Below are 21,752 nucleotides of genomic sequence, written 5' to 3'. Positions count from 1 at the left end.
AAGCCGGGGATTAGCGTCGACGTCTCGCGGTCGGTCGGGGCAGACGGGCCGCCCTGACCGGCGAGGTGGCGTCGTGCTTCCTGGCGAGGACGCCGGCAAGCAAGCGAGAAAGGAACGCCGCCTCCCGACGAGCGGCTGCTAGCGTTTAGCTTCCTTTTTAGGAAACGGCGACAGACGCTGGTCATAGCAACCGGCTGCCGATAAATCACCAGACATTTAAACTTGGGTTACTGGATCGTTTCAAACCGTCAAAATGTAGCAACATTTTTTTCAAAATGTGGTTTATCTTGTAAGATTGAACTTAGTGTGACATAAATGACATTAAAAATGTGAAGCATTTCCATGAAAAAATTGTTTTCCTTCTTTTTTTAAATAGCCAATATTTATAATATTGAACCTGACTTGTCATTTGTTTTAACAATTTTAAATTAAAAAAACAATAAAAAATAAAAATAACAAATAATAATAGTTAAATAATAAATAATAATAAAAATAATAAAGTAATAATATTTATTACTTATTATAATAAATAAATAACAAAGTAATACAGAGTTATACTATTGATAATGAAAATCATCAACATAAATAATTATAATAATAAAGATTTATTTTGAATTGTAAAAAAAAAAAAGATGTATCCCCAAATTTGGACTTGTCTAATGTGTGCTGATTTTCATTCATTATTACAGTACAATGAAGACGATGTTTTTTCTATTATGTTTGCTGTTTATTCAAGCAAATTAGACAAATCTATAAAAATAAAAAAAAGTAAAAGTTGTGATTAACCACGTAAGCTTGATGCAAGCAACCAAGTATTTATAAAAAAAAACCCCGAAAACGATGCCATAGGAACGATCAAACAATCCGCGTTCTGGGTTTGGTGGCGAACGTAAGGTACCCGGTGTGAGCGGCCATCTCGCGGGGCGGCGTGGTGGTCTTCAAGGTGACCGCGGGAAGGGGAGGGGCTGGCGGGCCGAAGTCGGCGCCGAAGTCGGCCAGCGGCATGGAGACGGTGCGGACCTCGTGAACCCTCAGCACCACCTCCAAGGTGTTGATCTCCTCAAAGTTGAGCGCCAACAGAGCCTCGCACGTCTTTTGCGCTTGCTCCATACACGGAGAGAACGAACACACGCGACCTCCTGCCGGGAAAACGCACAACAACACACGGACCGCGGTCAAAATGGCGGACGCCGTTCGCGTAGCCATCGGGAACATAAAATTTATTTTCAAAAGCAATCAGTTGGCCCGAGTTAAAATGGAGGTGAAAGGTTAGCTTTCATCACAGGTTCTAAATTCTCCTAAAATCTTCCTACTGTTTATCTTGAGAGAAAAAAAAAAAAGCATTTTGTTTTTAAATCTTAAAAAATGTTGTGGAAAAACAACAGTGAATCTGTGGGGGTCGATTGTATTTCCATTTTGTGCATTTGGTCCCGAGTGGTCAGGAACAGAACTAGAAAATGTAAGTGGATTGATTGCATTTCCCATCACGGCGGCAGCTAACACGGTAGCGACATTGATTTCATGCCGCGGCGGCGGCGAAGGCAAGCGCTTGCTGCAGTTGCACGAGTGGCCTGCAGGAGGCAGCCAAGCGGTGACGTCGGAGCTTCCTTTGGCTAACAGTGCTGCGTTTCTCCTTGGAAGAGGTCCAGATAGCCAGGGAGCGAATGGGGTGAGGCGGCCATAAAGTGGACGGTCTCCGTGGCAACCGGGGGCAGCAAACAGGGAGGGGGGGGGGGTGGAGGGGGGATTATTAAACAAGTTCAACCGGCAAACAATCGACAGCACATTGTTGAACTCTTATTTGTTTTATGCACTTGGGTAATGGAATGGGGGGGGGGGTTATAGTGGGAGGATTGCAAAATGGGGAGGGGGGGGTGGGGTTGTGAAGTCAAGGACCTGACGGAGAGCAGCTTTATTCTAAACAAGGAAGTCGGGCGGCTCGCCAAAAACACGCCAAGAATTACAAGCGAGAGGAAAGAATGAGAGTGACCAGAGAACAACTTTTATGCAACAGCAGTCAACTCATTAAAGCGTCCCGTTTAAAAACAAATGCAACATTTCGACCAACAGAAGCAAAGAATGAAAACGTTGCTTTGGTTTGTTGTCGTCAATTTGGACCGCTGGTGAAAAATCCCGTTTGAGGAGGACGGGAACGCCGCCGTGGCGTCCGCCGTGCCGCATGGCCCTCTAAGGACATGCAACACTTGGGGATGCGTGTGCGCGTACGTCAAGCAGCACGTCCATAAAAGGGAGTCCGAGCGGAGAGCATCTTGTCCGCTGCGTTTGTTCTCATCTTCGTGTCGATGTTGCGTTCAACTTTTTGGAAAAAGCGTCTTAAACGTTTCCACGAGGGAGCAAATGTTGACTTCGTGAAAGATCAAATCACATCGTAGAAAACTAAATCATTTGCAAAGTGTTTGAAGAGACGGACAAAGTCATTTAGACTGCCAAAAACGTTAAATAACGTTTAGTAAAATCCTATGGAGGAGTGCCAAAGACGTTAAAAGACGTTTTTTTCAAAACAGAGGTGAAACTAACCATTTTCTATTGTTGATTACTGAAAAACGGAATAAGGTAGAAACAAACTTTTTTTTTCTGATGAAAGATGAGAGTCCAATCTTTCATTTGGTAGTATGTGTGTTTCCATAGTCCAAACACATAATTTTCTGTGGACCTTGAAAGATCAGTCAAAACGCTTAAATCGGCTGGCACCCACGGCATCCCTTTTCTGAAAACGTCTGGCAGTCAAAGAGTTAATGTTCACGAAAAAGACGCGCAGTAGATTATTTGAGGACTAAAATGATTTTGATATTTGCAACAACGAAAGACTCAATTATGAAAACGACGCATCGTAGATTCGTGGGTTGTCTTCAGTGTTAGCAAAAAGCGCGTACGCTAGTTTTGTCGACGGTTGAAATGTCTTCCATGTTAGCCAAAACGTGCAGTTTAGCTCCATTGATAACAAAATTCTGTTTTATTGATAACTTAAATGATCTCAAACACGAACAGAAAACATGCGTTCGTTTCATGAGTGGCTAAACCGGATTAAAAGTTGTTGGCTTTGCTGGCAACAAAATTGTCTTTTGAGGTGACGTTTGTTTTTGAAGTTATAGCAAAGCAAGATGGCGACGTCACGATACTGAAATGGCCGCAACATCGTCGTCGTCGTGTCACGATATTAAAAGCAGCGCATCTGGTAAAAAGGTGAGCTTGTATTCCATTTGTGTAGTTCTAGCACCCTCTGGTGGTTGGTTTGTTAGTGCAGTTTAATTTGAATAAGCATGTTTCGGCCACTGCGGCGATCATCTCTCATATTAATCAGTCCTACCAGCAAATGCATTCAAAAAAAAAAAATGTTTTGAAGTTTGTTTCAATCTCTCCCACAATATCGTGATCATTATCGTCACGTCGCTATTCGATTGACGACTAAACTGTCTTCAGTGACGTAAATGTTAGCTGAGCTAGCAATGAAATGACCTTTTGCATTCAATTTAAATCAATTGACTTCCATGTTAACACAAATGTTTTAGTTTAATCAAAAAGGATCAAAATTGTTTTCAGTGTTGTGAAAAAGTCAAACTCTTCATCTGTCGGAATGAAAAGGCAGCAACGGAAACGTCTCCGATGTTTAACGAAAACGTACTGAAGCGTCGCACGTAAAAGCAAACGTTGCTTTCGGCAGTTTTCATGAAAATCGTCTTTGACGTTAAACAAAAAAATTGTCATTTTTGAGGAGGACGGTAGGAAGACTGTCGCACAAAAAACTACAAATGTGCCGACTGCTTTATGGCATACGTCATGTCCCCCCTTTCCCCATTCGTTACAAAGTCGGAAGTCAATTTGAATATTCTGAGCTAAAAAAATGACGCCATGCGCTTGTCGTCATGGGAAATGTGGTCTTCCTTCAGGCATAACATTACCACTTTTGTCCATATGGCGCCGCCATAATCAACATAAACAGAAAGTTGCTTAGTGTTGCTTTAACGGAAACATGTACGTTAGCTTCATGCACGTCAGGTTTGCCAACTCTTAGATATCACGTTCACAAAAACAAGTCAATTAGTTCCATCAACGGCTAACTTGCATTGAACATTTCAACAGAAAACGACAATGTTTGCCTAAAACTGACTAACGTGTTAAAAGTCAGTTTCGCCAAAGACCAAACTTGAGTCATCAAAAGAGTGTTCATAAACGCGTACGTAATGTTTGACTAAATTGCCCCAAAAATATTTGCTTGTCTCATTGGCAGCCTTAAAGTCAAGGCTAACTTCTTTAGCATCTTCTTGCTAACCCGACCTCAGCAGGTTCCTCTCACACAGTCACCTGACCTTCGACCGAGAGCGAAGACGACAGCGACCGTTGCTGGGCGACATTTCTCGTCCGTTCGCTTACCGTGCGACTTGAGCGCGGCCTTGGCGTGCGGCACGGCCTCCCAGGGGCTGGGGATGTCCAGGAAGACGGCGTCGGCCACGCCCGCCACCCCGAAGCCGTCCTTGCAGACGTCGGCGTTGCTGACGGTGACCAGGTGGTCCACGCGGTGCTCCGCAAACTCCTCTTTGGCGATTTGGGCGCGCTGCTGGTGGAACTCCACCGTGTGCAGGTGGCCCGTCGGTGCGATGCTGCGCAAAATGGCGTGAGAAAGAGAGCCGCTGCCCGTGCCTGGAAAGCAATCCAAAAACATTTTTTTTTACATTTATTAAACATAATTAACTTTTTTTTTTTTTGTTAAATGCACGTTTATTTCATCCCGTGACTGACTGAATGCTGGGCGGAATTCTGGGAATTTTCAAAATTGCAAACTTTCAATGGAAATTAACTCTTTGACTGCCAGACGGTTTCAGAAACGGGATGTCGCCGGTGCCAGCCGATTTAAGCATTTTTGACTGATCTTTCAAGGTCCACAGAAAATGATGTGTTTGGACTATGGAAACACACATACTACCAAATGAAAGATTGGACTCTCATCTTTCATCAGAAAAAAAAGTTTGTTTCTACCTTATTCCGTTTTTCAGTCATCAACAATAGAAAATGGTTAGTTTCACCTCTGTTTTGAAAAAAAACGTCTTTTAACGTCTTTGGCACTCCTCCATAGGATTTTACTAAACGTTATTTAACGTTTTTGGCAGTCAAAGAGTTAACCAATAATCAACTAAATTGAAAGTTGGCGCTTTCAGGTACAACACAGCTCGCTAAATTTATCAGAAAATGTGGAAAAATTGTCAGTTTTGCGTCTTTTTCAACAGTTGGATGAGCAACCGTTTCTGCCGCTGCGGCTTATCGAAGTGAGCTTGGGCCTCAAATTTTTTTTTTCTAGCAAGTTTTTTTAAAAAAAATGCAATAAATAATATATCTATCTTTTTAAATCAAGTTTAACGCAACTTTGGGATAAGTCAAGGTACCACTGCACACATCGCAATTGATATAAACTAGCGCCATGACGTCAAACGAGCGAGTTAAAGGGCAAAAGCTCGCGGTTGCCATGGAGACCAGCAAAGTCACCAGGGAAGCTTGCAAGTGGATGCTGATAGATCTTATTGTTGACCCCCCCCTCCCCCCAACCACAAATACAAGAACTCAATCAGCTTGGGGGGGGGGGGGGCTGTCTGTTTCCACGGCAACCCGCCTCAAGGTGACTCTGATAGCGAGGCCACAAAGCAGGAAGTAACATTTACATGCGTGTTTCCAGTTCCGCCGTCAATTCATCAGCAAGCAACCAACAAACGGCATTTTGGAAGAGCAAGAAGAAATGCAACACTTACAAGAAAATATCAACACAAATGCTCACAATCGGTTCTTGAAAGACTTGATTGAATTCATCAAGATTTTCGGTCACGTTTATGAAAATGCAAACGTGGCTTAGTTAAAGACAATATTTTTTATTTTTTACCAAAAGCAGTACGAATGGTGATTGCAAAAAAAAAAAAAAAAACCCACAGTAGAAATTATTGATATATATTTTTTTATTGTATCTATGAAATATCCTCTAAATTAAAAATAATATTCTTTAGATAAAAAATCAATAATTAAGCATAAAAAATGACATAGTACAATTTTAAGTTGTAAGAAAAAGTTGACAAAGTTTTTAAAACTACAGTACCTAAAAATGTCCAAAAAATGTCCAAAAAATGACAATTAAATGGCCACGATATTGCCAAAAATGTGGTCAATTGAATAAAAAATGAAGAAACAAAAAATGTCAAAAAGTAACCGTAAAATACCCCAAAACCAGAAAAAGAACCGCAGGAAATGACCATGAAATGTCTTTGCAATTGCCACACAAGTCAGAACGCATGTGCAGTAGTTGAAAAGGCCAAATGGCGGTTCTCACCCGACTCGCAGACGACGGATCCCGGCTTGAGCTCCAGCATGAGCGTGATGGTGGCGATGTCGGTGGTGTAGAGGATCTGCGTGCGGTGCGGCAGCGTGACGGTCCACAACTCGGGCGTGGGGTGCAGCACGTGCACCCAGCCGCCTTTGCTGCACGTCACCTTGGCGCCGTAGCGTTTGCCGATCAGGTCGGCCGAGTGGCGGATGGCGCCGTAGCGCGTCTGCGTTTGGGCGCCGTGCCGCACCTTCACCGGCATCATGGACTCGTGGCCCAGGTACACGATGGCCACGTCGCCCTCGCGGATCTCTTCCGAGTACTCCACAAAACTCATCACACTACAAAAAACTGGCAGAAAAGAACAGAGGGTCAACTTTGGCCGTTAAGATGTTGACAAAAACGGAAATTGGAGCAATTTGTCTTTGTTGACGTCAACCCATACATCAGCAAAACAATTGGTGCTTTCTTTGATATTTGCTAAAAATATGCACGTTACGTTGATGAAAAGCCTCTAAATTGTCATTCACATTTATGATAAATGACTTGAGACGTGAAAGTTTAAATTATTGCCACATAAATTGTCTTCCATGTTCATGGCAACATTAAATGAATGGCAGATGACCTTTTTAACACGCCGTTACGCATGTTGAAGATGTTTAGGTTTGTTAGAGTCAAATGCTATTTGTTGTTTGCAAAAACACAGCTGCTGCTGATGGAAAAAATTCACATGGTTATTGACAAGTGTTTGCTGTTAATCAAAATGTATCTCCGATTGAACAGAGTCTAAATCTCCCAAGTTTTTAATGAACCCGTTGTGCGTGTTGACGTTTACAAAAACACAGAAAATCCTGCTGTGGTGACCTAAATTTCAATACAATTACCATATGTGACCAAACTAAATGGACTCATTTTACACATTGAATTGAATCCAAAAAATCCAAATCCGTGCCAACCCTCAAAAAAAAAAAAAATTATAGTTATCATTTAAAGTGCATAATTAACGAGTGTACTTTTTTTCATGACAACTTTGCACCAAGAAGGCCAAACAGTCGAAATGACGTCACCTATGTGATAAGGTAAATTATTAGGGTAGGTGATGCGTGCTATCTTGACGTGCCCTTGGGCAAAACTGATAAGATTACACTGCTTTTCACTCAAACGTGCACACATTACAGGCAGCAATACAACACTTATAGAAAACTGTTTGTCACCAAACACATTTGAAGCCAACTTTAGCTCTTTAAATGAATGAAACGTGTAAGCTAAGTCGATTAGCATTAGCATAACACGACACAATAAACATATTTGAGCGCGTTTGGAAATAAACATAGATCAGTGATAACAATAAAAAAAATAATAATAACGAAAAGCGAGTTTATGGGACAGAAAAGTTTCGAAGTGAAAGTTAGTTTACGAGCATGCGCGGAAGACTTCCGAGTTAACGACATTAGCTTGACTGGCTAACGCACTGCACAGATGGAAAAGAAAAACAATCAATTTTCAGGACTGGACTTACCAATTCAACAACGGTGCTTGTTTAGTAACTCGCAAAGAGTGCTATTTTTTTTTAAATAACTTTTTCCCGTCACTATTACAATGAAGAAATGTAGCCGTGGGTAGCCACACGTGCCGGTGAGCTCACAGGAAGTTGGGCGAAATGAACCGGAAGTGGATGCATTTCGTAGATCAATATACTTCTTGGAGTGGACAAGGTATGCTAAAAGTGTTAGTACAGGTGATTTTTAGATCTACGTTTTCAAAAAGAAAGTGTAAAAGGATTTATAGATTTTTTAAAGTGGATTTAGAGATCGAGTTAATTTATTTTCTTTCTTTCTTTTTGGCTTACCACGTCCAAAACGAACAAAAATATAAACTTTTAGCAAACACTTGACAGCATGCTGACATTTGTTACATCTTAAATAATAGTACATTTTAATATTTGTGAAGCCATTCTGGGTTGTTTTGTGTGAAGTACAAATGAATCTTTATTCGTGACGTTCCATCATCCATCTCCTGACCCAAAATATATTTTCTGAATTGATTTAAAACAATCATTTCCGTGATTGGAAAAATAAATTCCACCTGTCGCGGTATTTTATGACTCCAAATGTGCAGCATAGTGTATTAAAAACAGGCGAGGAGGAGGCGTCCAATCAACGTCGCGAACGATGTGAATGATGCGAGCATCGTCCAATGGGCGTCGAGCAGGGGGGTCTATAAATCATGAGGTCAGCTGGCGTCTCTTCGCGGACGCTGAGGAGAAAGAGGGCAGCTTGTTGTTGGACACCACAGTGCGTCTTTGGTCTCTTTTTCAGGAAAAATAGGGATCTTCGTATCCGTCCCGGCTAGTAGTTGTAGTAAACAGCCGCACATCCTCAAACAAAAGGTAAGAAGTTGGATTTTTACACATGCACGTGCAAGAACAATTCCTGAAATGAGGGCATTTAATGATGGAATGATGCGTGGTGGCCCTGGTACGCTTATTATCGGACACACAATGACTTGCATTGATTGACAGCACAGGCCCACGCCTCCAAGACAAATTGCATTCTGGGATCCTCCATTTCTGCCAGGAATGCTGATTATTGCTCATTCGTGAGTCGTATACGGTATAACATCGTTTATACGAATCTCGTGAATGGTCCTAAATCTAAAAAGGAAACAAACAAAACGGCTGATTGGGCCTGATATGCACAACAGAGAAACCATTAAAGTGGAATACTGAATATCATTGAGGCCTACTAAATAAAATTATAAAATAAAAAATACAACGTTTGCAAATTGTAATGCAAGAACGACAAATACAGTTGCTTAGATACACAAAAATGACAGATTGTACAAATATAACTGAATAAAGGTCCCAGAAACAAGATGGCATGAATGGTTAAAAATAAGGTTGAACTAACTTGTATATAAAAATAAGTGCTTTAGTGTACAAATGAATAGAACTAAAACGTGTGTATATTTTTCTGCAGGGAAAAACTCTCCTGCAATAGTTGCTGTTTTAATGCTTGAGGTACCTGAAACAAGGTGAAACAGGAGAGTAAATAATACTTTAAGTCGAATAATTCTCTTACAACAATAAAAAAATATGCTTGGGTAAAAAAATAAAAATAAATCCCCACTTCGTTTTTTTTTTCTTTCACGGCACAGTGAACATCAGTTAAAGCTCACATTTGCCTCTTTTTTTAATTTATTTTAAGTACCTGAAACAAGATTTTTATTTTTTTTTTTAAACGTTGAAAATGTGATCTTAAAACCACAACAATGGCACGTTAGGTAAAAAAAAAAGTGATCTCCTGCTTTGTTTGTCAGGCCAAAGCAATGTTTTTGTTTTTTCCTTTTGGTGCCATCTAACGGCTTCGTGGTGTCAATGATGTATGTTGAAATGAGTAGAGTTGCGCTTTGCTGCCATCCTGTGGCATTGATAGGGATTTACAAATATTTTGGTGCGCGGGGGGGGGCATCTTGTACTTTTACTGTTCAAGCCAGGATTGACTGTTGTGGCGCTCGCTAGGCGCGTAATGCGTTTCAATGTCTCTAGGGGGGCCTCTAGTGGTCGCAAGGTGCTAAGCAGGTGCTTAGCCTTCACGGGCCCAATTGATCAATTTATAAATGTGTGTTCCGTTTGCCGCCGTCGGCGTCAGGGCGCCGCCATGCCGTTCGGCAACACGCACAATGAGATGAAGCTGCGCTACACGTCGGAGCAGGAGTTCCCGGACCTGAGCCAGCACAACAACCACATGGCCAAAGTGCTGACGGCCGACATGTACGACAAACTGCGCGCCAGGAAGACGCCCAGCGGCTTCACGCTCGATGACGTCATCCAGACCGGCGTCGACAACCCCGGTGAGGACGAGCAGTTTTTTTTCTTTTTCTTTGTGTGTGTAGTTTTGTGTAAAGTGTATGTTTGTCGTGCATGTGCGCTCAGGTCACCCGTTCATCATGACGGTGGGCTGCGTGGCGGGCGACGAGGAAACTTACGAGGTGTTCAAGGAGCTTCTGGACCCCGTCATCCAGGACCGCCACGGGGGCTACAAACCTTCCGACAAGCACAAGACCGACATCAACGCCGACCACCTCCAGGTAGCCGCCATTTTGAGACCACTTTAAAAGTCACATGATGGCCCAGGGCAGGTTTGCGTGACCTTTTTATTTCTTTTTGGCGTTGAGGGTGGAGACGACCTGGACCCCAACTATGTGCTGAGCTCTCGCGTGCGAACGGGCCGCAGCGTCCGCGGATTCTGCCTGCCGCCGCACTGCAGCCGCGGTGAACGCCGAGCGGTCGAGGAGCTCTCCATCCAAGGTAAAACGGAGCCGTTGATGGAGTTTGGCCAACTCTTTAGCAGGGTAACAAGATGGCGACCATGTCACGCTGTGATTGGTCAACTGCTGGTCACATGACAAACAGGCGCCATCTTGTTACCCTGCTTGAAACCGACAGGCCAAACGCTCTCTATATGGCTCGAAGTAAAGTGTGCGACCTCTGGTGGCGGCAGGTGGCACGACACCCATCTAGCTTTTTTAGTTGCTGCCTTTTTATTGTCCTCAATTTAGTCAAACAATCCTTGACTTTAAATTGGATCTTCTTAAAAATAAAATGAAGATTACATCTGAAGAAGCACTGATTGGTTTCTCTCGGGAATCTCATTTTGTGACTTAACTTGGACAAGAAGAGTATGTAAGGTTCCGCGTGTCCCACCTGTGGTGACGAGTCTCCATCCCGCAGCTCTGGCGTCCCTGAGCGGCGACCTGAAGGGGAAGTACTACGCCCTGAAGAACATGACGGACGACGAGCAGCAGCAGCTGATCGACGACCACTTCCTGTTCGACAAGCCCGTCTCTCCGCTGCTGCTGGCGTCCGGGATGGCTCGCGACTGGCCCGACGGCAGGGGCATCTGGTGAGGCGACCCCCCCCCCCCCCTTCCCAAACTTGCTCTTCTCACGTGACGATTGCATTGAAGGCACAACGACAACAAGACCTTCCTGGTGTGGGTGAATGAGGAGGACCACCTGAGGGTCATCTCCATGCAGAAGGGGGGCAACATGAAGGAGGTCTTCCAACGATTCTGCACCGGACTCACAAAGGTCAACTTTCGGACTATTAAATGCCTCGACAACTAAAGTATTTTTTTTACAAAGACGTTTAGGACAAATGTTTACCAAAAATGGCGGTTTCATAAAAGACATTTTGCTGCCATCCAATTAGTTGAATTTGCGTTCTTGTGGCCTGCGCTCCAGATCGAGAGTTTGTTCAAGGACCGCGGCCACGCCTTCATGTGGAACGAGCACCTGGGCTACGTCCTGACGTGCCCGTCCAACTTGGGGACGGGCCTGCGCGCCGGCGTCCACGTCAAGCTGCCCAACATGAGCAAGCACGCAAAGTTTGAGGACGTCCTCAAGCGCCTCCGACTGCAGAAGAGAGGAACCGGTGGGTTGCCAATCCTTTCTTGCCGCTTTCAATTGGCCCCAGGAAAAAGTCATGCTGCATTCGAGGAACGTGGGAATTTTGAGTTATTCAAGTTCAGTTATGACCTCGGTGCACGATGACTGTAAAGAACCAAGTTGGCTCATTCTAAATTGATACAGTTGGTCCTTACCAACTCTGTCCTCCCGTGTTCCAGTGCACTTTTCTTGGTCAGAGTAGTCAGATTTCCTGTATTCCTTGAATGCAGCATTATCAAAAAGAGGGGGAGAACCACAACTTTTTTTTTCTTAAAGTGAAAATGGAAAAAAATGTATCATTCAATTTTAGCGTTGCAAATGGAAAAAGTGACTCAAAAGTTAAATATGCCTAATTTTTAATAAAATGTTAATTGCCCCCCTTTTTTTTGTTTATTTAAAAACAAATGAGTGGCAAGAAAAAAAAAATTAGCTGTAAATCACAAAATTTGGCCTGAATCCCCCCCCTATTATAATTGATGGCTTGGCTCAAATTACATTTAAAATATCGCGTTTTCAACAGTTAATTGGCCTTTTTTTTTTCTCTTTTTTATAAATTGACCTTTTTTGCCAGATTTTAAAACAAATACCAAATTAGCCACTTATTTTGGTATTGAAAATTTAAAAAATGAATACATGGATTATCCAGTCAATGCATTCTTTCAATTTTTTTTACTTTTTTAAACAAAATTGCTTCCATATTAAAATTTTGGCCTCAGAACAAAAATAGAAATTTTTAAAACCAGCTGATAGGACTGAATATGATTGAAAAAGTTGAAAATGAAAGTTTTATTTATTTTTTGTTTGCCGATGTGCAAGGTGGCGCTCACCTCGAGTTAAATTTCCACGTGCAGGTGGCGTGGACACGGCGGCGGTGGGCGGAGTCTTTGACATCTCCAACGCCGACCGTTTGGGTTTCTCTGAGGTGGAGCTGGTCCAGATGGTGGTGGACGGCGTCCGGCTGCTGGTGGACATGGAGAAGAAGCTGGAGAAAGGCCAGCCCATCGACGACCTCGTGCCCGCACAAAAGTAACAATGGCGACCACGTGGGAACCTTCCCGAGTCTTGGCCCGCCTTCCTTCGACTGTCCCAGAATGCACTCTGCTCGTCGCTCTGCTCCTGATGTGTGTATTTAAGATGGATCTGAAATAAAATGTTCCTGAAGAGAACTTGTCTGGGCTCGTGTTGTTAAATGCACCATAAGGACAAAAGTATTGGGACACGCCTGCCAATTAATCACAGGTTGGAATTTTTTATTTTTGCTAGCATCCCAATACTTTTGCTCAAAAAAAATTCTTCACTTCTCATGTCAAATACTTGTATTTGACCACTTTACACTAACTGTAGGATTTTGGGGTAATTGGTGTCTAATAGTCTTTCCCAGGGGTGTCCCAATATTTTTGTTAATTTTTCAGGAATACCAAGCTCCCCATTTCCCATCACTTGATTTTTTTATTTTTTAACTTTGTGTCCCAAAAGCCACATTTTCTTAATTTCCACTTGTAAAAGATGTCCCAATTTTTTTTTTTTTATTCAGTCTACAATTTCACTTCTAAATGTCCAAATACTTTGTGTCCAGCCACATTTCACTTCCTGTAGGTGTCCCAATACTTTTGCCCAACATCCACATTTTTACTTCTCATTTGCTGCACGTGTCCCAATACTTATTCACGTCCTGCAGGTGTCCAGCTAATTTTGTCCGTTCTTCAGTAATGTCCCCAAATTTTTGTCTGAAGTCCACTTTTCTCTTCCGGCTGGCGTTTCACTGTTTTTGCAGTCATCTTGTCCAAAAAGTGTAGAAAAAAAAATAGTACAACTCCAAGAATATTTGAACACGTCTCAAGAAGGGGACAAAAGTATTAGGACACTTCCCAAAAACGATGCAAAATGTGTAACTTGAGCAAAAGTATTAAGATATTTCTGCAACGTAGGAAAATGTGGATAAACGGTACTAATTTGAAGCCGCAAATTAGCAACAGGAAGTGAACAAAAGTGTTGGAGCATGCACCAAAATGTGAGCAAAAGTAATGGGACACCTCCGCCAAGTAGGAAAACGTGCCGTCAAATTTGAAGTTGCAGAAATGAAGAGCTTGTGTTCAAGTTGCCACTTTTAATGGAGTCAGGGTCATGTGACCCTTACGGACGCTCGTGCTGCTCGCCACCATTTCTACTTTGTCGTCTTCTTCACTTCTCCAACCCAAATACAAAAAGAAAACAAACAGAGTATTTGCAATGTGAGATATTATTTACACGGAAAACAACAAAGGAAAAAGCTACGTGGTGGTTTTAATCTTATTGAGGAAATGGGGAAAAAAGAAGAAAATAAATAAGACTAGAAATTCTTCTTCTTTTGTGTCCACATTCACAGCAGGACACAAATCAACGCTCCGCAATGTCGCCCCCGTGTGGCCGGAACGAGCGATTAGTCGGCGGTTGAGTGATTATTGCCCCCCGAACAAAAGAAAAAAAAAAGGAAAGGAGGGTATAGGATTTGCCAATGGATAACAGACTCGCCGGTCTTTTTGCTTCTTATAAAAGGAGACATTTGGAAAGTTGCTACGTGGATGATTGTACAGCTGGGATGGCGCCGGCGGTGGCGCCTCATAGCTTCAACTCGTTGGCCACCTTGGAGGCAATGTTCTTGAAGGCCATGGACGAGCCCGATATCCTCTTGAAGCGCACGCCGTTGAGGGAGAGGCGGGGCAGCTTGCACACCTCCATCTCCCACTGGACCAGGTTCTCGGCGCGCCCGTCGCCGTGCACGCACAGCAGCAGGAAGCTCTCCTGCTGCTCGTAGTCGCAGTTGTTGGCGTCCAGCACCTTGCGGATCTCCCGCATGATGTCGGAGGGCTCCATGGAGCTGGTGGTCCGCATGCTCCACGTGAAGCGCAGCGAGCGCGGCTTGCCGTCTTTGCCGCCGTCCTTGCCGTCGCCCTTGGCCTCTCCGGGCACGTGGCGGCTGCGGAGACACGCGGCGCCGTCACGTCACGGCAGACATCGCGGGCGCGCACGCACACGCACACACACGAAAAAGGGGGGTGGGGGGATTGGAACTGTGGCCGCGGTTTAGAGGAAACGTGCGCACAAAATGCTCATTTGTGGAAAGGAAATCCTGATGCGTGCACAAAAAAGGGAACGAGTTGCCACAAAATACGACCATCAAATGCTTGAAGTTCGGATTTATGGACAAAAATAAAATATATCATCAATTTAATCTGCGGCCACAAAATGCTAAAATGTGGCAATAAAATCCTGATATATGCCCAAAAATTTGTAGCCACAAAATCACAGCCATGAAATTCTGATTTATGGGGAAAAAAATCATCAAATGATCACAAAATGGTCACTTGTGGCTACAAAATTTAATCCGCAGCCACAAAATGCTAAAATGTGGTCACAAAATGTTAATATGTGACCACAGAATGTGCCCACCAAATCCCAATATTTGCCCACAAATTTGAATTCGTCGCCACAATACAAAACATTGCAAGCACAAAATGCTGATCGATGGAAATAAAATGCTGATAAATTCACCAAATTACCACTAAATGGTCATTTGTGATGCTAACTTGTGAGCAAAAAATATTAAACTGAGCCACAAGATTTTCATCCACAGCCACAAAATGTTAATATAAGACCACAAAAATGTGCCCTTCAAATCATAATTTTAATTAATAGCCACAAAATACTGCATCACGACCCCAAAATCTTTTTCTATGGACAAAAAATGCTCATTAAGTCATCATATTACCACAAAATGGTCATTTGTGGCTCCAAAATATGAAATTGTAGCCAAAAGTGTAATTGTTGGCCACAAAATGCAAAATTTCCGTCAGAAATGACAAATCGATGAATACTAATTTGCGACCACAAAATTGTCATCTGTGGCCACGAAATCCAAACTCATGGGCAGAAAATACTAATTTATGATCACAAAATGTGAACTCGTGTCCAAGAATATTTTGTGGCCACAAAACTGTGACTACAAAATGTCAACGAGCGGCCATGAAATTGTGGCAGTCGGACCAGCGGAGGTTGTTTTGCTTTTTGTATGATGAAAAGAACCAACGCGAATTAAAGCATCTGGAAAAATTCATCATCATAAGATGGACCATGCTGCAGCAGGCGTGAAAAGGGGGGTTGTTTGTTTGTAAAGAGGCGTTCGTGCGTTTCAAGGTCAACATGCAGAAAGAGCAAACAAAAAACGACAAGAACAAAAACGAGCATGACGACATCGACATCATGCAGCCAACAAGACGAATCAGCCGGGAGAAAGTCTGACGCATTCACAAAATCTACCGGCAAAAAAAAAAGGACAAAGATATGGAGAAGGAGCGGTATGGACGGCGTAGCCCCTTTCATGCTGTCTTTATGCAAAAGTGGCACATCCGGGACGGAACTGGCGAGCTGGCATTTAGTCAACTGGTGTCTAACAGCGACAAATCGCTTTCAACACAACGAGGCGGTGTCGGGTGCTACATTTCACACAGCTGTCCCGGCTTTCACACGGCCGCCAAACCTCCTGTTACGCTCTCAGAAGCTGGAAATTTTGTGGCTCAACTCCAACATCCCATTCAACATATTAATTAATACATGACACGTGGGGAAGGGGGTAAATATCTGTTTCGATGCGCAGCGTGAAAGGGGCCAACGTTGGCTACCGAGGACATTTCCCAGGCAGGTATTTGAGTATGCCACACCATTGGCTTCAGCAATCGGATATGTTTACAATTGGTGATCCCATCGACGAATCAAATTTATGAAACATCAACATGTGCACGTGAGGCGCAGGCATTATGGCTGTCCACCACCTGGGGGCGCCATTTTCACGTTCCACGCTGTGACTGAGTACGTGTGTGACTTTAAAAGGTGGCGCCTGGCCTGGTGAGTGCCGTGGGTGTCAGAATGAAAGCGTTGGCCTCGTGTCCATTCTTAACCACGACTGGCGTCATTCAAACCGTCCAACTAGCAGTGGTGGGCTACATGCAATTAGCTAAAATCAACAACGATCGTCATTTCAAGTAGGGACCGACTGATTAATCTGTTGGTTGGTTTTAATCAGCTGATGTCAACCTTTTTGAAAATAATCATTTTCACAAAATTTTGTTAGTTCAATTTATTTTTTAAAGTGACATCAGCTGATTAATCGGTTATCGCAATTTTTCTCTTGGCTTTCTGGCATGCTTTGACTTTTTTGCAATTGAATTATTTTATTAATCGTTGTTACACACTGTTGCGTTAATATTTTAGTTAGGGACGCACGATAATGCTATTTTCAACCGGTACGATAAACCAATAATTTACAAAGTCACGTGACGTCAACTTAGTTGATAATTGCCGATAATTATCAGCCGCCGATATTATTGTGCATCCCTAATTTTACCTCAGCCGGGGTCTGTGTATAAAACGGTTATGACCAATGCCCCAATTTTACGGAAACTGTGTGAAAGGTACAACAAAATGAAATCGCTCTACAAATTTCCCAACTTGTGACAAAGGCAAGATGGCGGCTGTGTGAAAACAGAAGCAGTGACTGAAGTATCACAGCCAAAATTCATTTCTCCTTCCTGGTTGTGTTGATCAAATTGTCCACCATTTGCTGCGATTTGCCCCTTTCACACGCACACTGAATGCAAAGCTCTGATCCCAGCGCCACCGTTCCACTCCCGAAAGGCCCCTTTTCTTTTCTTTTTTTTGCGTGAAAGGGGCCGGCGGGTGCCACCGGATGTTTTACGGTCGTCGGGTAAGCTCACCTTGAGCCCTCGAGTCTCCCGTTTCTCTCAAACTCTGTGGAGACTCTGAGGGACGCGTGAGAAGACGAGAAAGAAGAAGACAAAAACAAGAAGAGGATGTGGATCGCGTTCAAACAACACAAGAAGACCACAAAAAAAAACCCCGCAAAAACTCCATTGCACTTATTTTTTTTTTGTCACAATAAACGCCGAGCGCTTCTCCGATGGCGTCTGCGAGCACACGCGCGCCATCTTGTGGCTCCAAAGTGTCAAACAGAGACGATGACACCCAAAACTTCCATTGGCTCCAACCCTGTCATATTTCTTGCAGCTTTTCGGGCATTTATTTGGCTCAGGTTCAATGATTTATTCTAAATTAAAAAATGCGGATGAAAATACATTTAACGTTCTATTTTAAGTGTGTGTCCCAAAGACATATTTATATGTTTTTTTTAATGCTAGAGCATAATATCAATATAGGAATAAAAATCTTGAGGAACCTTAGCTATATTCTAATGCTAATTGTTACTTTTTTTCCTGATGAAAGAAGATCATTTAATCTTTCTTTTGTTTTGATAGCAATAGAACCCATTATTCTGTGGGCCTTGCAAAATCAGTCAAAATCCAGCCGGGAGCGAAGGGGGTTGCTTCAGGGGAAATGGCTGTGAGTGAATGAGCTAAGTTATAATTAAAAACAAGTGTGTTGTATTTATTGAATTTTTTTGCACTGGATGATATTTTGAATAACATTTATTTGATTATTTGATGAAGTCGTCACACGTTTTTGTGGCGCTCTTCTCAAAACGGCAAATTAGTGAAGCTAGCATGTCACATGTCACGCGTGTGTGTTTGTCTGTGTTTGTTGTGCAGCCGAGCGGCGTGTTAGTGGCGTGCCAGCGGGGATGCGACAGCGCAGGCAGTACTGATCCTACCTTTTGGTAAACCTGAACGACATGTTTCTACAACACACACAACAAGGGACACAGCGTCAAACGATGTCCCGGCAGCACGAGGACGAGGACGGCGAGAAAGCGGGGACGGACGGCGACAGCGGGAAACACGCATCATGGGCGACCAGCGAGTAACATCCATCACAAATGAATACGGCGGACCTGCCTGCTGCTTTTCGCATGTTGCACGCTGACTTTTGTGTCCATCTTTCAAATATTTCTTTCAAGCAAACGTCTTAAAAGACAAAATTATCTTTGCAATGTGCGCCCACGAGTCCGCACTGCGCTTGAGGAATAAGAATTAAGCAGAAAAAACAAACCCTATTTCATCAACCCTAACCCGTTAAAACATGAAATTTATCTCGTTAAAATGTACTAATTTTTATTTGAATTAAAACTTAAAACATGAAATTTATCTCAAAATGTGATCATTTTAAATTAAAACATGAAATTTATCCAGTTAAAATGTAATATTTTAATTTAAATTAAAACATGAAATTTATCCAGTTAAAATGTAATATTTTAATTTAAATTAAAACATGAAATTTATCTTGAAATATGATCATTTTAAATTAAAACATGAAATTTATCCAGTTAAAATGTAATATTTTAATTTAAATTAAAACATGAAATTTATCTTGAAATGTGATCATTTTAAATTAAAACATTAAATTTATCTCATTAAAATGTGATCATTTTAATTAAAACATTAAACCATGAAATTTATCACGTGAAAATTTTTACATTTTAACGTAACACAATTTTCACATTAAAACATTAACTACCACATTAAATGATGACATTTCTAACGCAATACTGAACATTTTTTTCCTGGTGTGGCAACAATACATCGCCGTAAAATACCATAATCCATTTTTTTGTTCAAATTAAAGTATTTAGTAGTAAGCAAAATATAGACGATGCAATAACGCAGACCGACTTTTCCTCAACATTTGTAATCATCAAATTTGAAGTTATCGGCGTGCGCCGCTAACTATGCTAAGCTAAGTGCCAAATCACACACACGACATCGCCGCGCCAGGCCGCGTGCCGATTGGCTGCAGGAACAAGGAAGAAAGGCAAAGCGGGCGCGCGATGGGCTTACCTGCGCGTGAGCTTGGAGGTGAGCTTGGAGAAGAGGTTGCTGGTGGCGCGGCTGCGCGCCTGCGACAGCGGCGAGGCGTCGTGCGAGAGGGTGGGCGAGGCGGGCGGCCCGTTGTAGGTGGCCGTGCGGCGGTCGCGCAGCTGCCCGCCGTGGAAAGTGCTGCGGCTGGCCGTGCCGCGCGGGAAGCGCAGGCGGTCGGGCGTGGCCGCGTTGGCCACGCTGTGGGTGGACGCCACCGGGTTGCGCTGGCCGCCCGGAGACACCGACACGCTGCGGGCGGACACGCAAGGTCAGACGACATTTTTGGACCGCAGAGGAAGTTGAAAGGCAGAGGAAAAAAAACGGAGGAAAGATCAGGAGAAGAATGAAAAGTTCAAACAAACCAAAAATCAAACACACGGCAACCAGAAAAGGGGGCGGGGCCATCATCATCTATATTTTTCAAACTCTTCTCATGTTTACTTATGAACACAAAACTACGCAACCTTAAAATGATGTAAGCGGTATTTACCTTAAAACTCAATTGAAGGCCAAAAAATGAAAATGGTTTCAGATTGACTTTCTATCGGCCATCAGATTTTGAAAAAAGGCCGATACTGACGTTTGTCAAAATGCTTAATATCGGATTACGATGGTTTTCACCTAAAATTGTCCGTTACCCCTGTGAAGGCTTTTTTTTTCTTCTTCTTCTTCCATACAACACTCATAAAATTCACTCTTAAAAAAATACTTCAGTCTCAATTTTTCATTTTGTCCTAAATTCACATTTTTCAGATATTTAAAAAAATTATCGGGAAAATTCAGACTCCTGGGAATTTTTTTTGGACAAAAAATAAGACTTTTTTTGTGTGAATTTACCACATCCTTTGCTAAACTACCATTTTTTCCCCATGACTGCAGATTGTTAGCCTTAAAATTTGAAGTAAATCTACACAAACATCTGTGACTGGTGTCAAATTCCAACTTCTGCCACTTCAAATTCAGACTTTTCCTGTGACGAACATTTCGGATCGTGGTGATGAAGTGAAGGAGGCGTCCAATTGTACATGCGGGGGTTGGCAAGGGGCTGACACCAGGAGAAAGTGGGTGGGGGTCGGGGTCAGGAAAGGGGGGGTCATATCCCCCCCGCCCCCCTTCGTCTTACTTGGCCGAGCAGTAGTCCAGCGCGTAGTAGGAGTGCGGCAGCGTGGCCCAGCCCGCCTGGCACGCGTACAAGGGGCCGGGCCCCGGGAACCTCAGGGAAGGCGAGGGGCTGGCGGCGCGGACCACCGAACTCGTGCTGACCGGCCACCGTGGCCCCCAACCCCGCGCAACCGCCACGACACGGGCACAAATTAAACACAAGATCGTGAGAGGAAAGCAAAAGCGTTCAAAGAAAGACAGAAAAGAAAAAAGAAAAGAAAAGAAAAGAAAAGAAAAGAAAAGAAAAGAAAAGAAAAGAAAAGAAAAGAACAGGTGTTTCCGGCGCACGTCGGCAAACTCAAAAGTGGGCAAACTCAAAAGTGGGCAAACTCAAAAGTGGGCACTCTCACCTGGCCTCCTTCCCGTTGGGGATGACCGAGAGGCGGTCGGCGTTGTTGCGATCGCTGCACACGTACGTGTTCCGGCGCGTCATCCCCGCCGACACCGTGTTGTTCTGCTGCGGGAACGCCACACACATTTCACCCACGCGTCGACGGCCAATCACGCGTCGCCACGCGCATGCTCGCTAACTGATCTCAAAATCCATCTCGGGCTGCACCAGTTTACAAAAACCTTAACCAATGATATTAATGCCGTATTTAACATGCCTAAAGAAATGACATTTGTTTTATCTGAAAGATGTAATGCAAAGGTAACGAATGTTTTACGTTAGGCATTTTAATGTTTTTGAGCATGTTCAAAATTTCCTTTCCTTCATTCCCTTAAATTTCAACATTTTACTACCTTCATTCAAATTTACTTTTTTTTTTTTTTAATCCATACAATTCTGCCTTTTTTATTGAGTTCATGCTTATTTTTGTAGGGTAAATGTGAAATTGGGACTTTTCCACTTATGACTTATTTTTCTCTCTGAAAAAATACGTTTTGTCCTGAATTTACAACTTTGAGATCAAATCATTAAAAAAAATAAAATAAAATAAAATTCTACTGAATCTAGAATATTCAATTTTGAATTGCTACTGCCTCCTACTGACGAAATATGAAACTGCACATAC

The 21,752-nt window shown here is 42.9% G+C and overlaps 3 protein-coding genes across 15 annotated transcripts in view; 1 reads left to right on the top strand and 2 right to left on the bottom strand.

Annotated features, from left to right (window-relative positions):
* Nucleotides 1–586: 586 nt before the first annotated feature.
* trmt61a (tRNA methyltransferase 61A) lies at nucleotides 587–8,027 on the bottom strand. Its single transcript, XM_077584602.1, has 4 exons — nucleotides 7,842–8,027; nucleotides 6,329–6,673; nucleotides 4,393–4,659; nucleotides 587–1,139 (listed from the first exon to the last, which is right to left on the bottom strand). The coding sequence occupies exons 2-4, from the start codon at nucleotides 6,657–6,659 to the stop codon at nucleotides 856–858; spliced, it is 882 nt and encodes a 293-aa protein (XP_077440728.1). The 5' UTR covers nucleotides 6,660–6,673; nucleotides 7,842–8,027; the 3' UTR covers nucleotides 587–855.
* A 460-nt stretch (nucleotides 8,028–8,487) lies between these two features.
* On the top strand, nucleotides 8,488–12,936 carry ckba (creatine kinase, brain a). Its single transcript, XM_077564275.1, is given in 10 exon segments — nucleotides 8,488–8,591; nucleotides 8,593–8,629; nucleotides 8,631–8,711; nucleotides 9,973–10,174; nucleotides 10,257–10,411; nucleotides 10,499–10,631; nucleotides 11,055–11,226; nucleotides 11,290–11,413; nucleotides 11,567–11,756; nucleotides 12,622–12,936. Coding segments are annotated over 10 exon segments (1,365 nt in total). The 5' UTR covers nucleotides 8,488–8,499; the 3' UTR covers nucleotides 12,801–12,936.
* A 1,055-nt stretch (nucleotides 12,937–13,991) lies between these two features.
* The window catches only part of mark3a (MAP/microtubule affinity-regulating kinase 3a), a 32,254-nt gene continuing 24,493 nt past the window's right edge, over nucleotides 13,992–21,752 (bottom strand). For 3 of the 13 annotated variants that reach the window (XM_077564164.1, XM_077564181.1, XM_077564206.1), the window contains exons 14-18: nucleotides 21,087–21,193; nucleotides 20,699–20,833; nucleotides 19,555–19,824; nucleotides 17,521–17,565; nucleotides 13,992–14,726 (exon numbers count right to left, since the gene is read on the bottom strand). In XM_077564164.1, coding sequence (XP_077420290.1) covers nucleotides 14,369–14,726; nucleotides 17,521–17,565; nucleotides 19,555–19,824; nucleotides 20,699–20,833; nucleotides 21,087–21,193 — 915 coding nt within the window. In that variant the 3' untranslated portion in view covers nucleotides 13,992–14,368. Of the gene's footprint in view, nucleotides 14,727–17,520; nucleotides 17,566–18,313; nucleotides 18,459–19,554; nucleotides 19,825–20,698; nucleotides 20,834–21,086; nucleotides 21,194–21,752 lie in introns of those variants that run through there. The other 10 variants (XM_077564173.1, XM_077564189.1, XM_077564224.1 and 7 more) reach the window with 7 other exon arrangements.

Source organism: Vanacampus margaritifer, chromosome 1 (genome assembly GCF_051991255.1).
Source record: "Vanacampus margaritifer isolate UIUO_Vmar chromosome 1, RoL_Vmar_1.0, whole genome shotgun sequence".
Taxonomy (NCBI): domain Eukaryota; kingdom Metazoa; phylum Chordata; class Actinopteri; order Syngnathiformes; family Syngnathidae; genus Vanacampus; species Vanacampus margaritifer.
The sequence above is the reverse complement of the archived record's forward strand: the minus strand, read 5'-3'. Positions and strand labels throughout refer to the sequence as shown.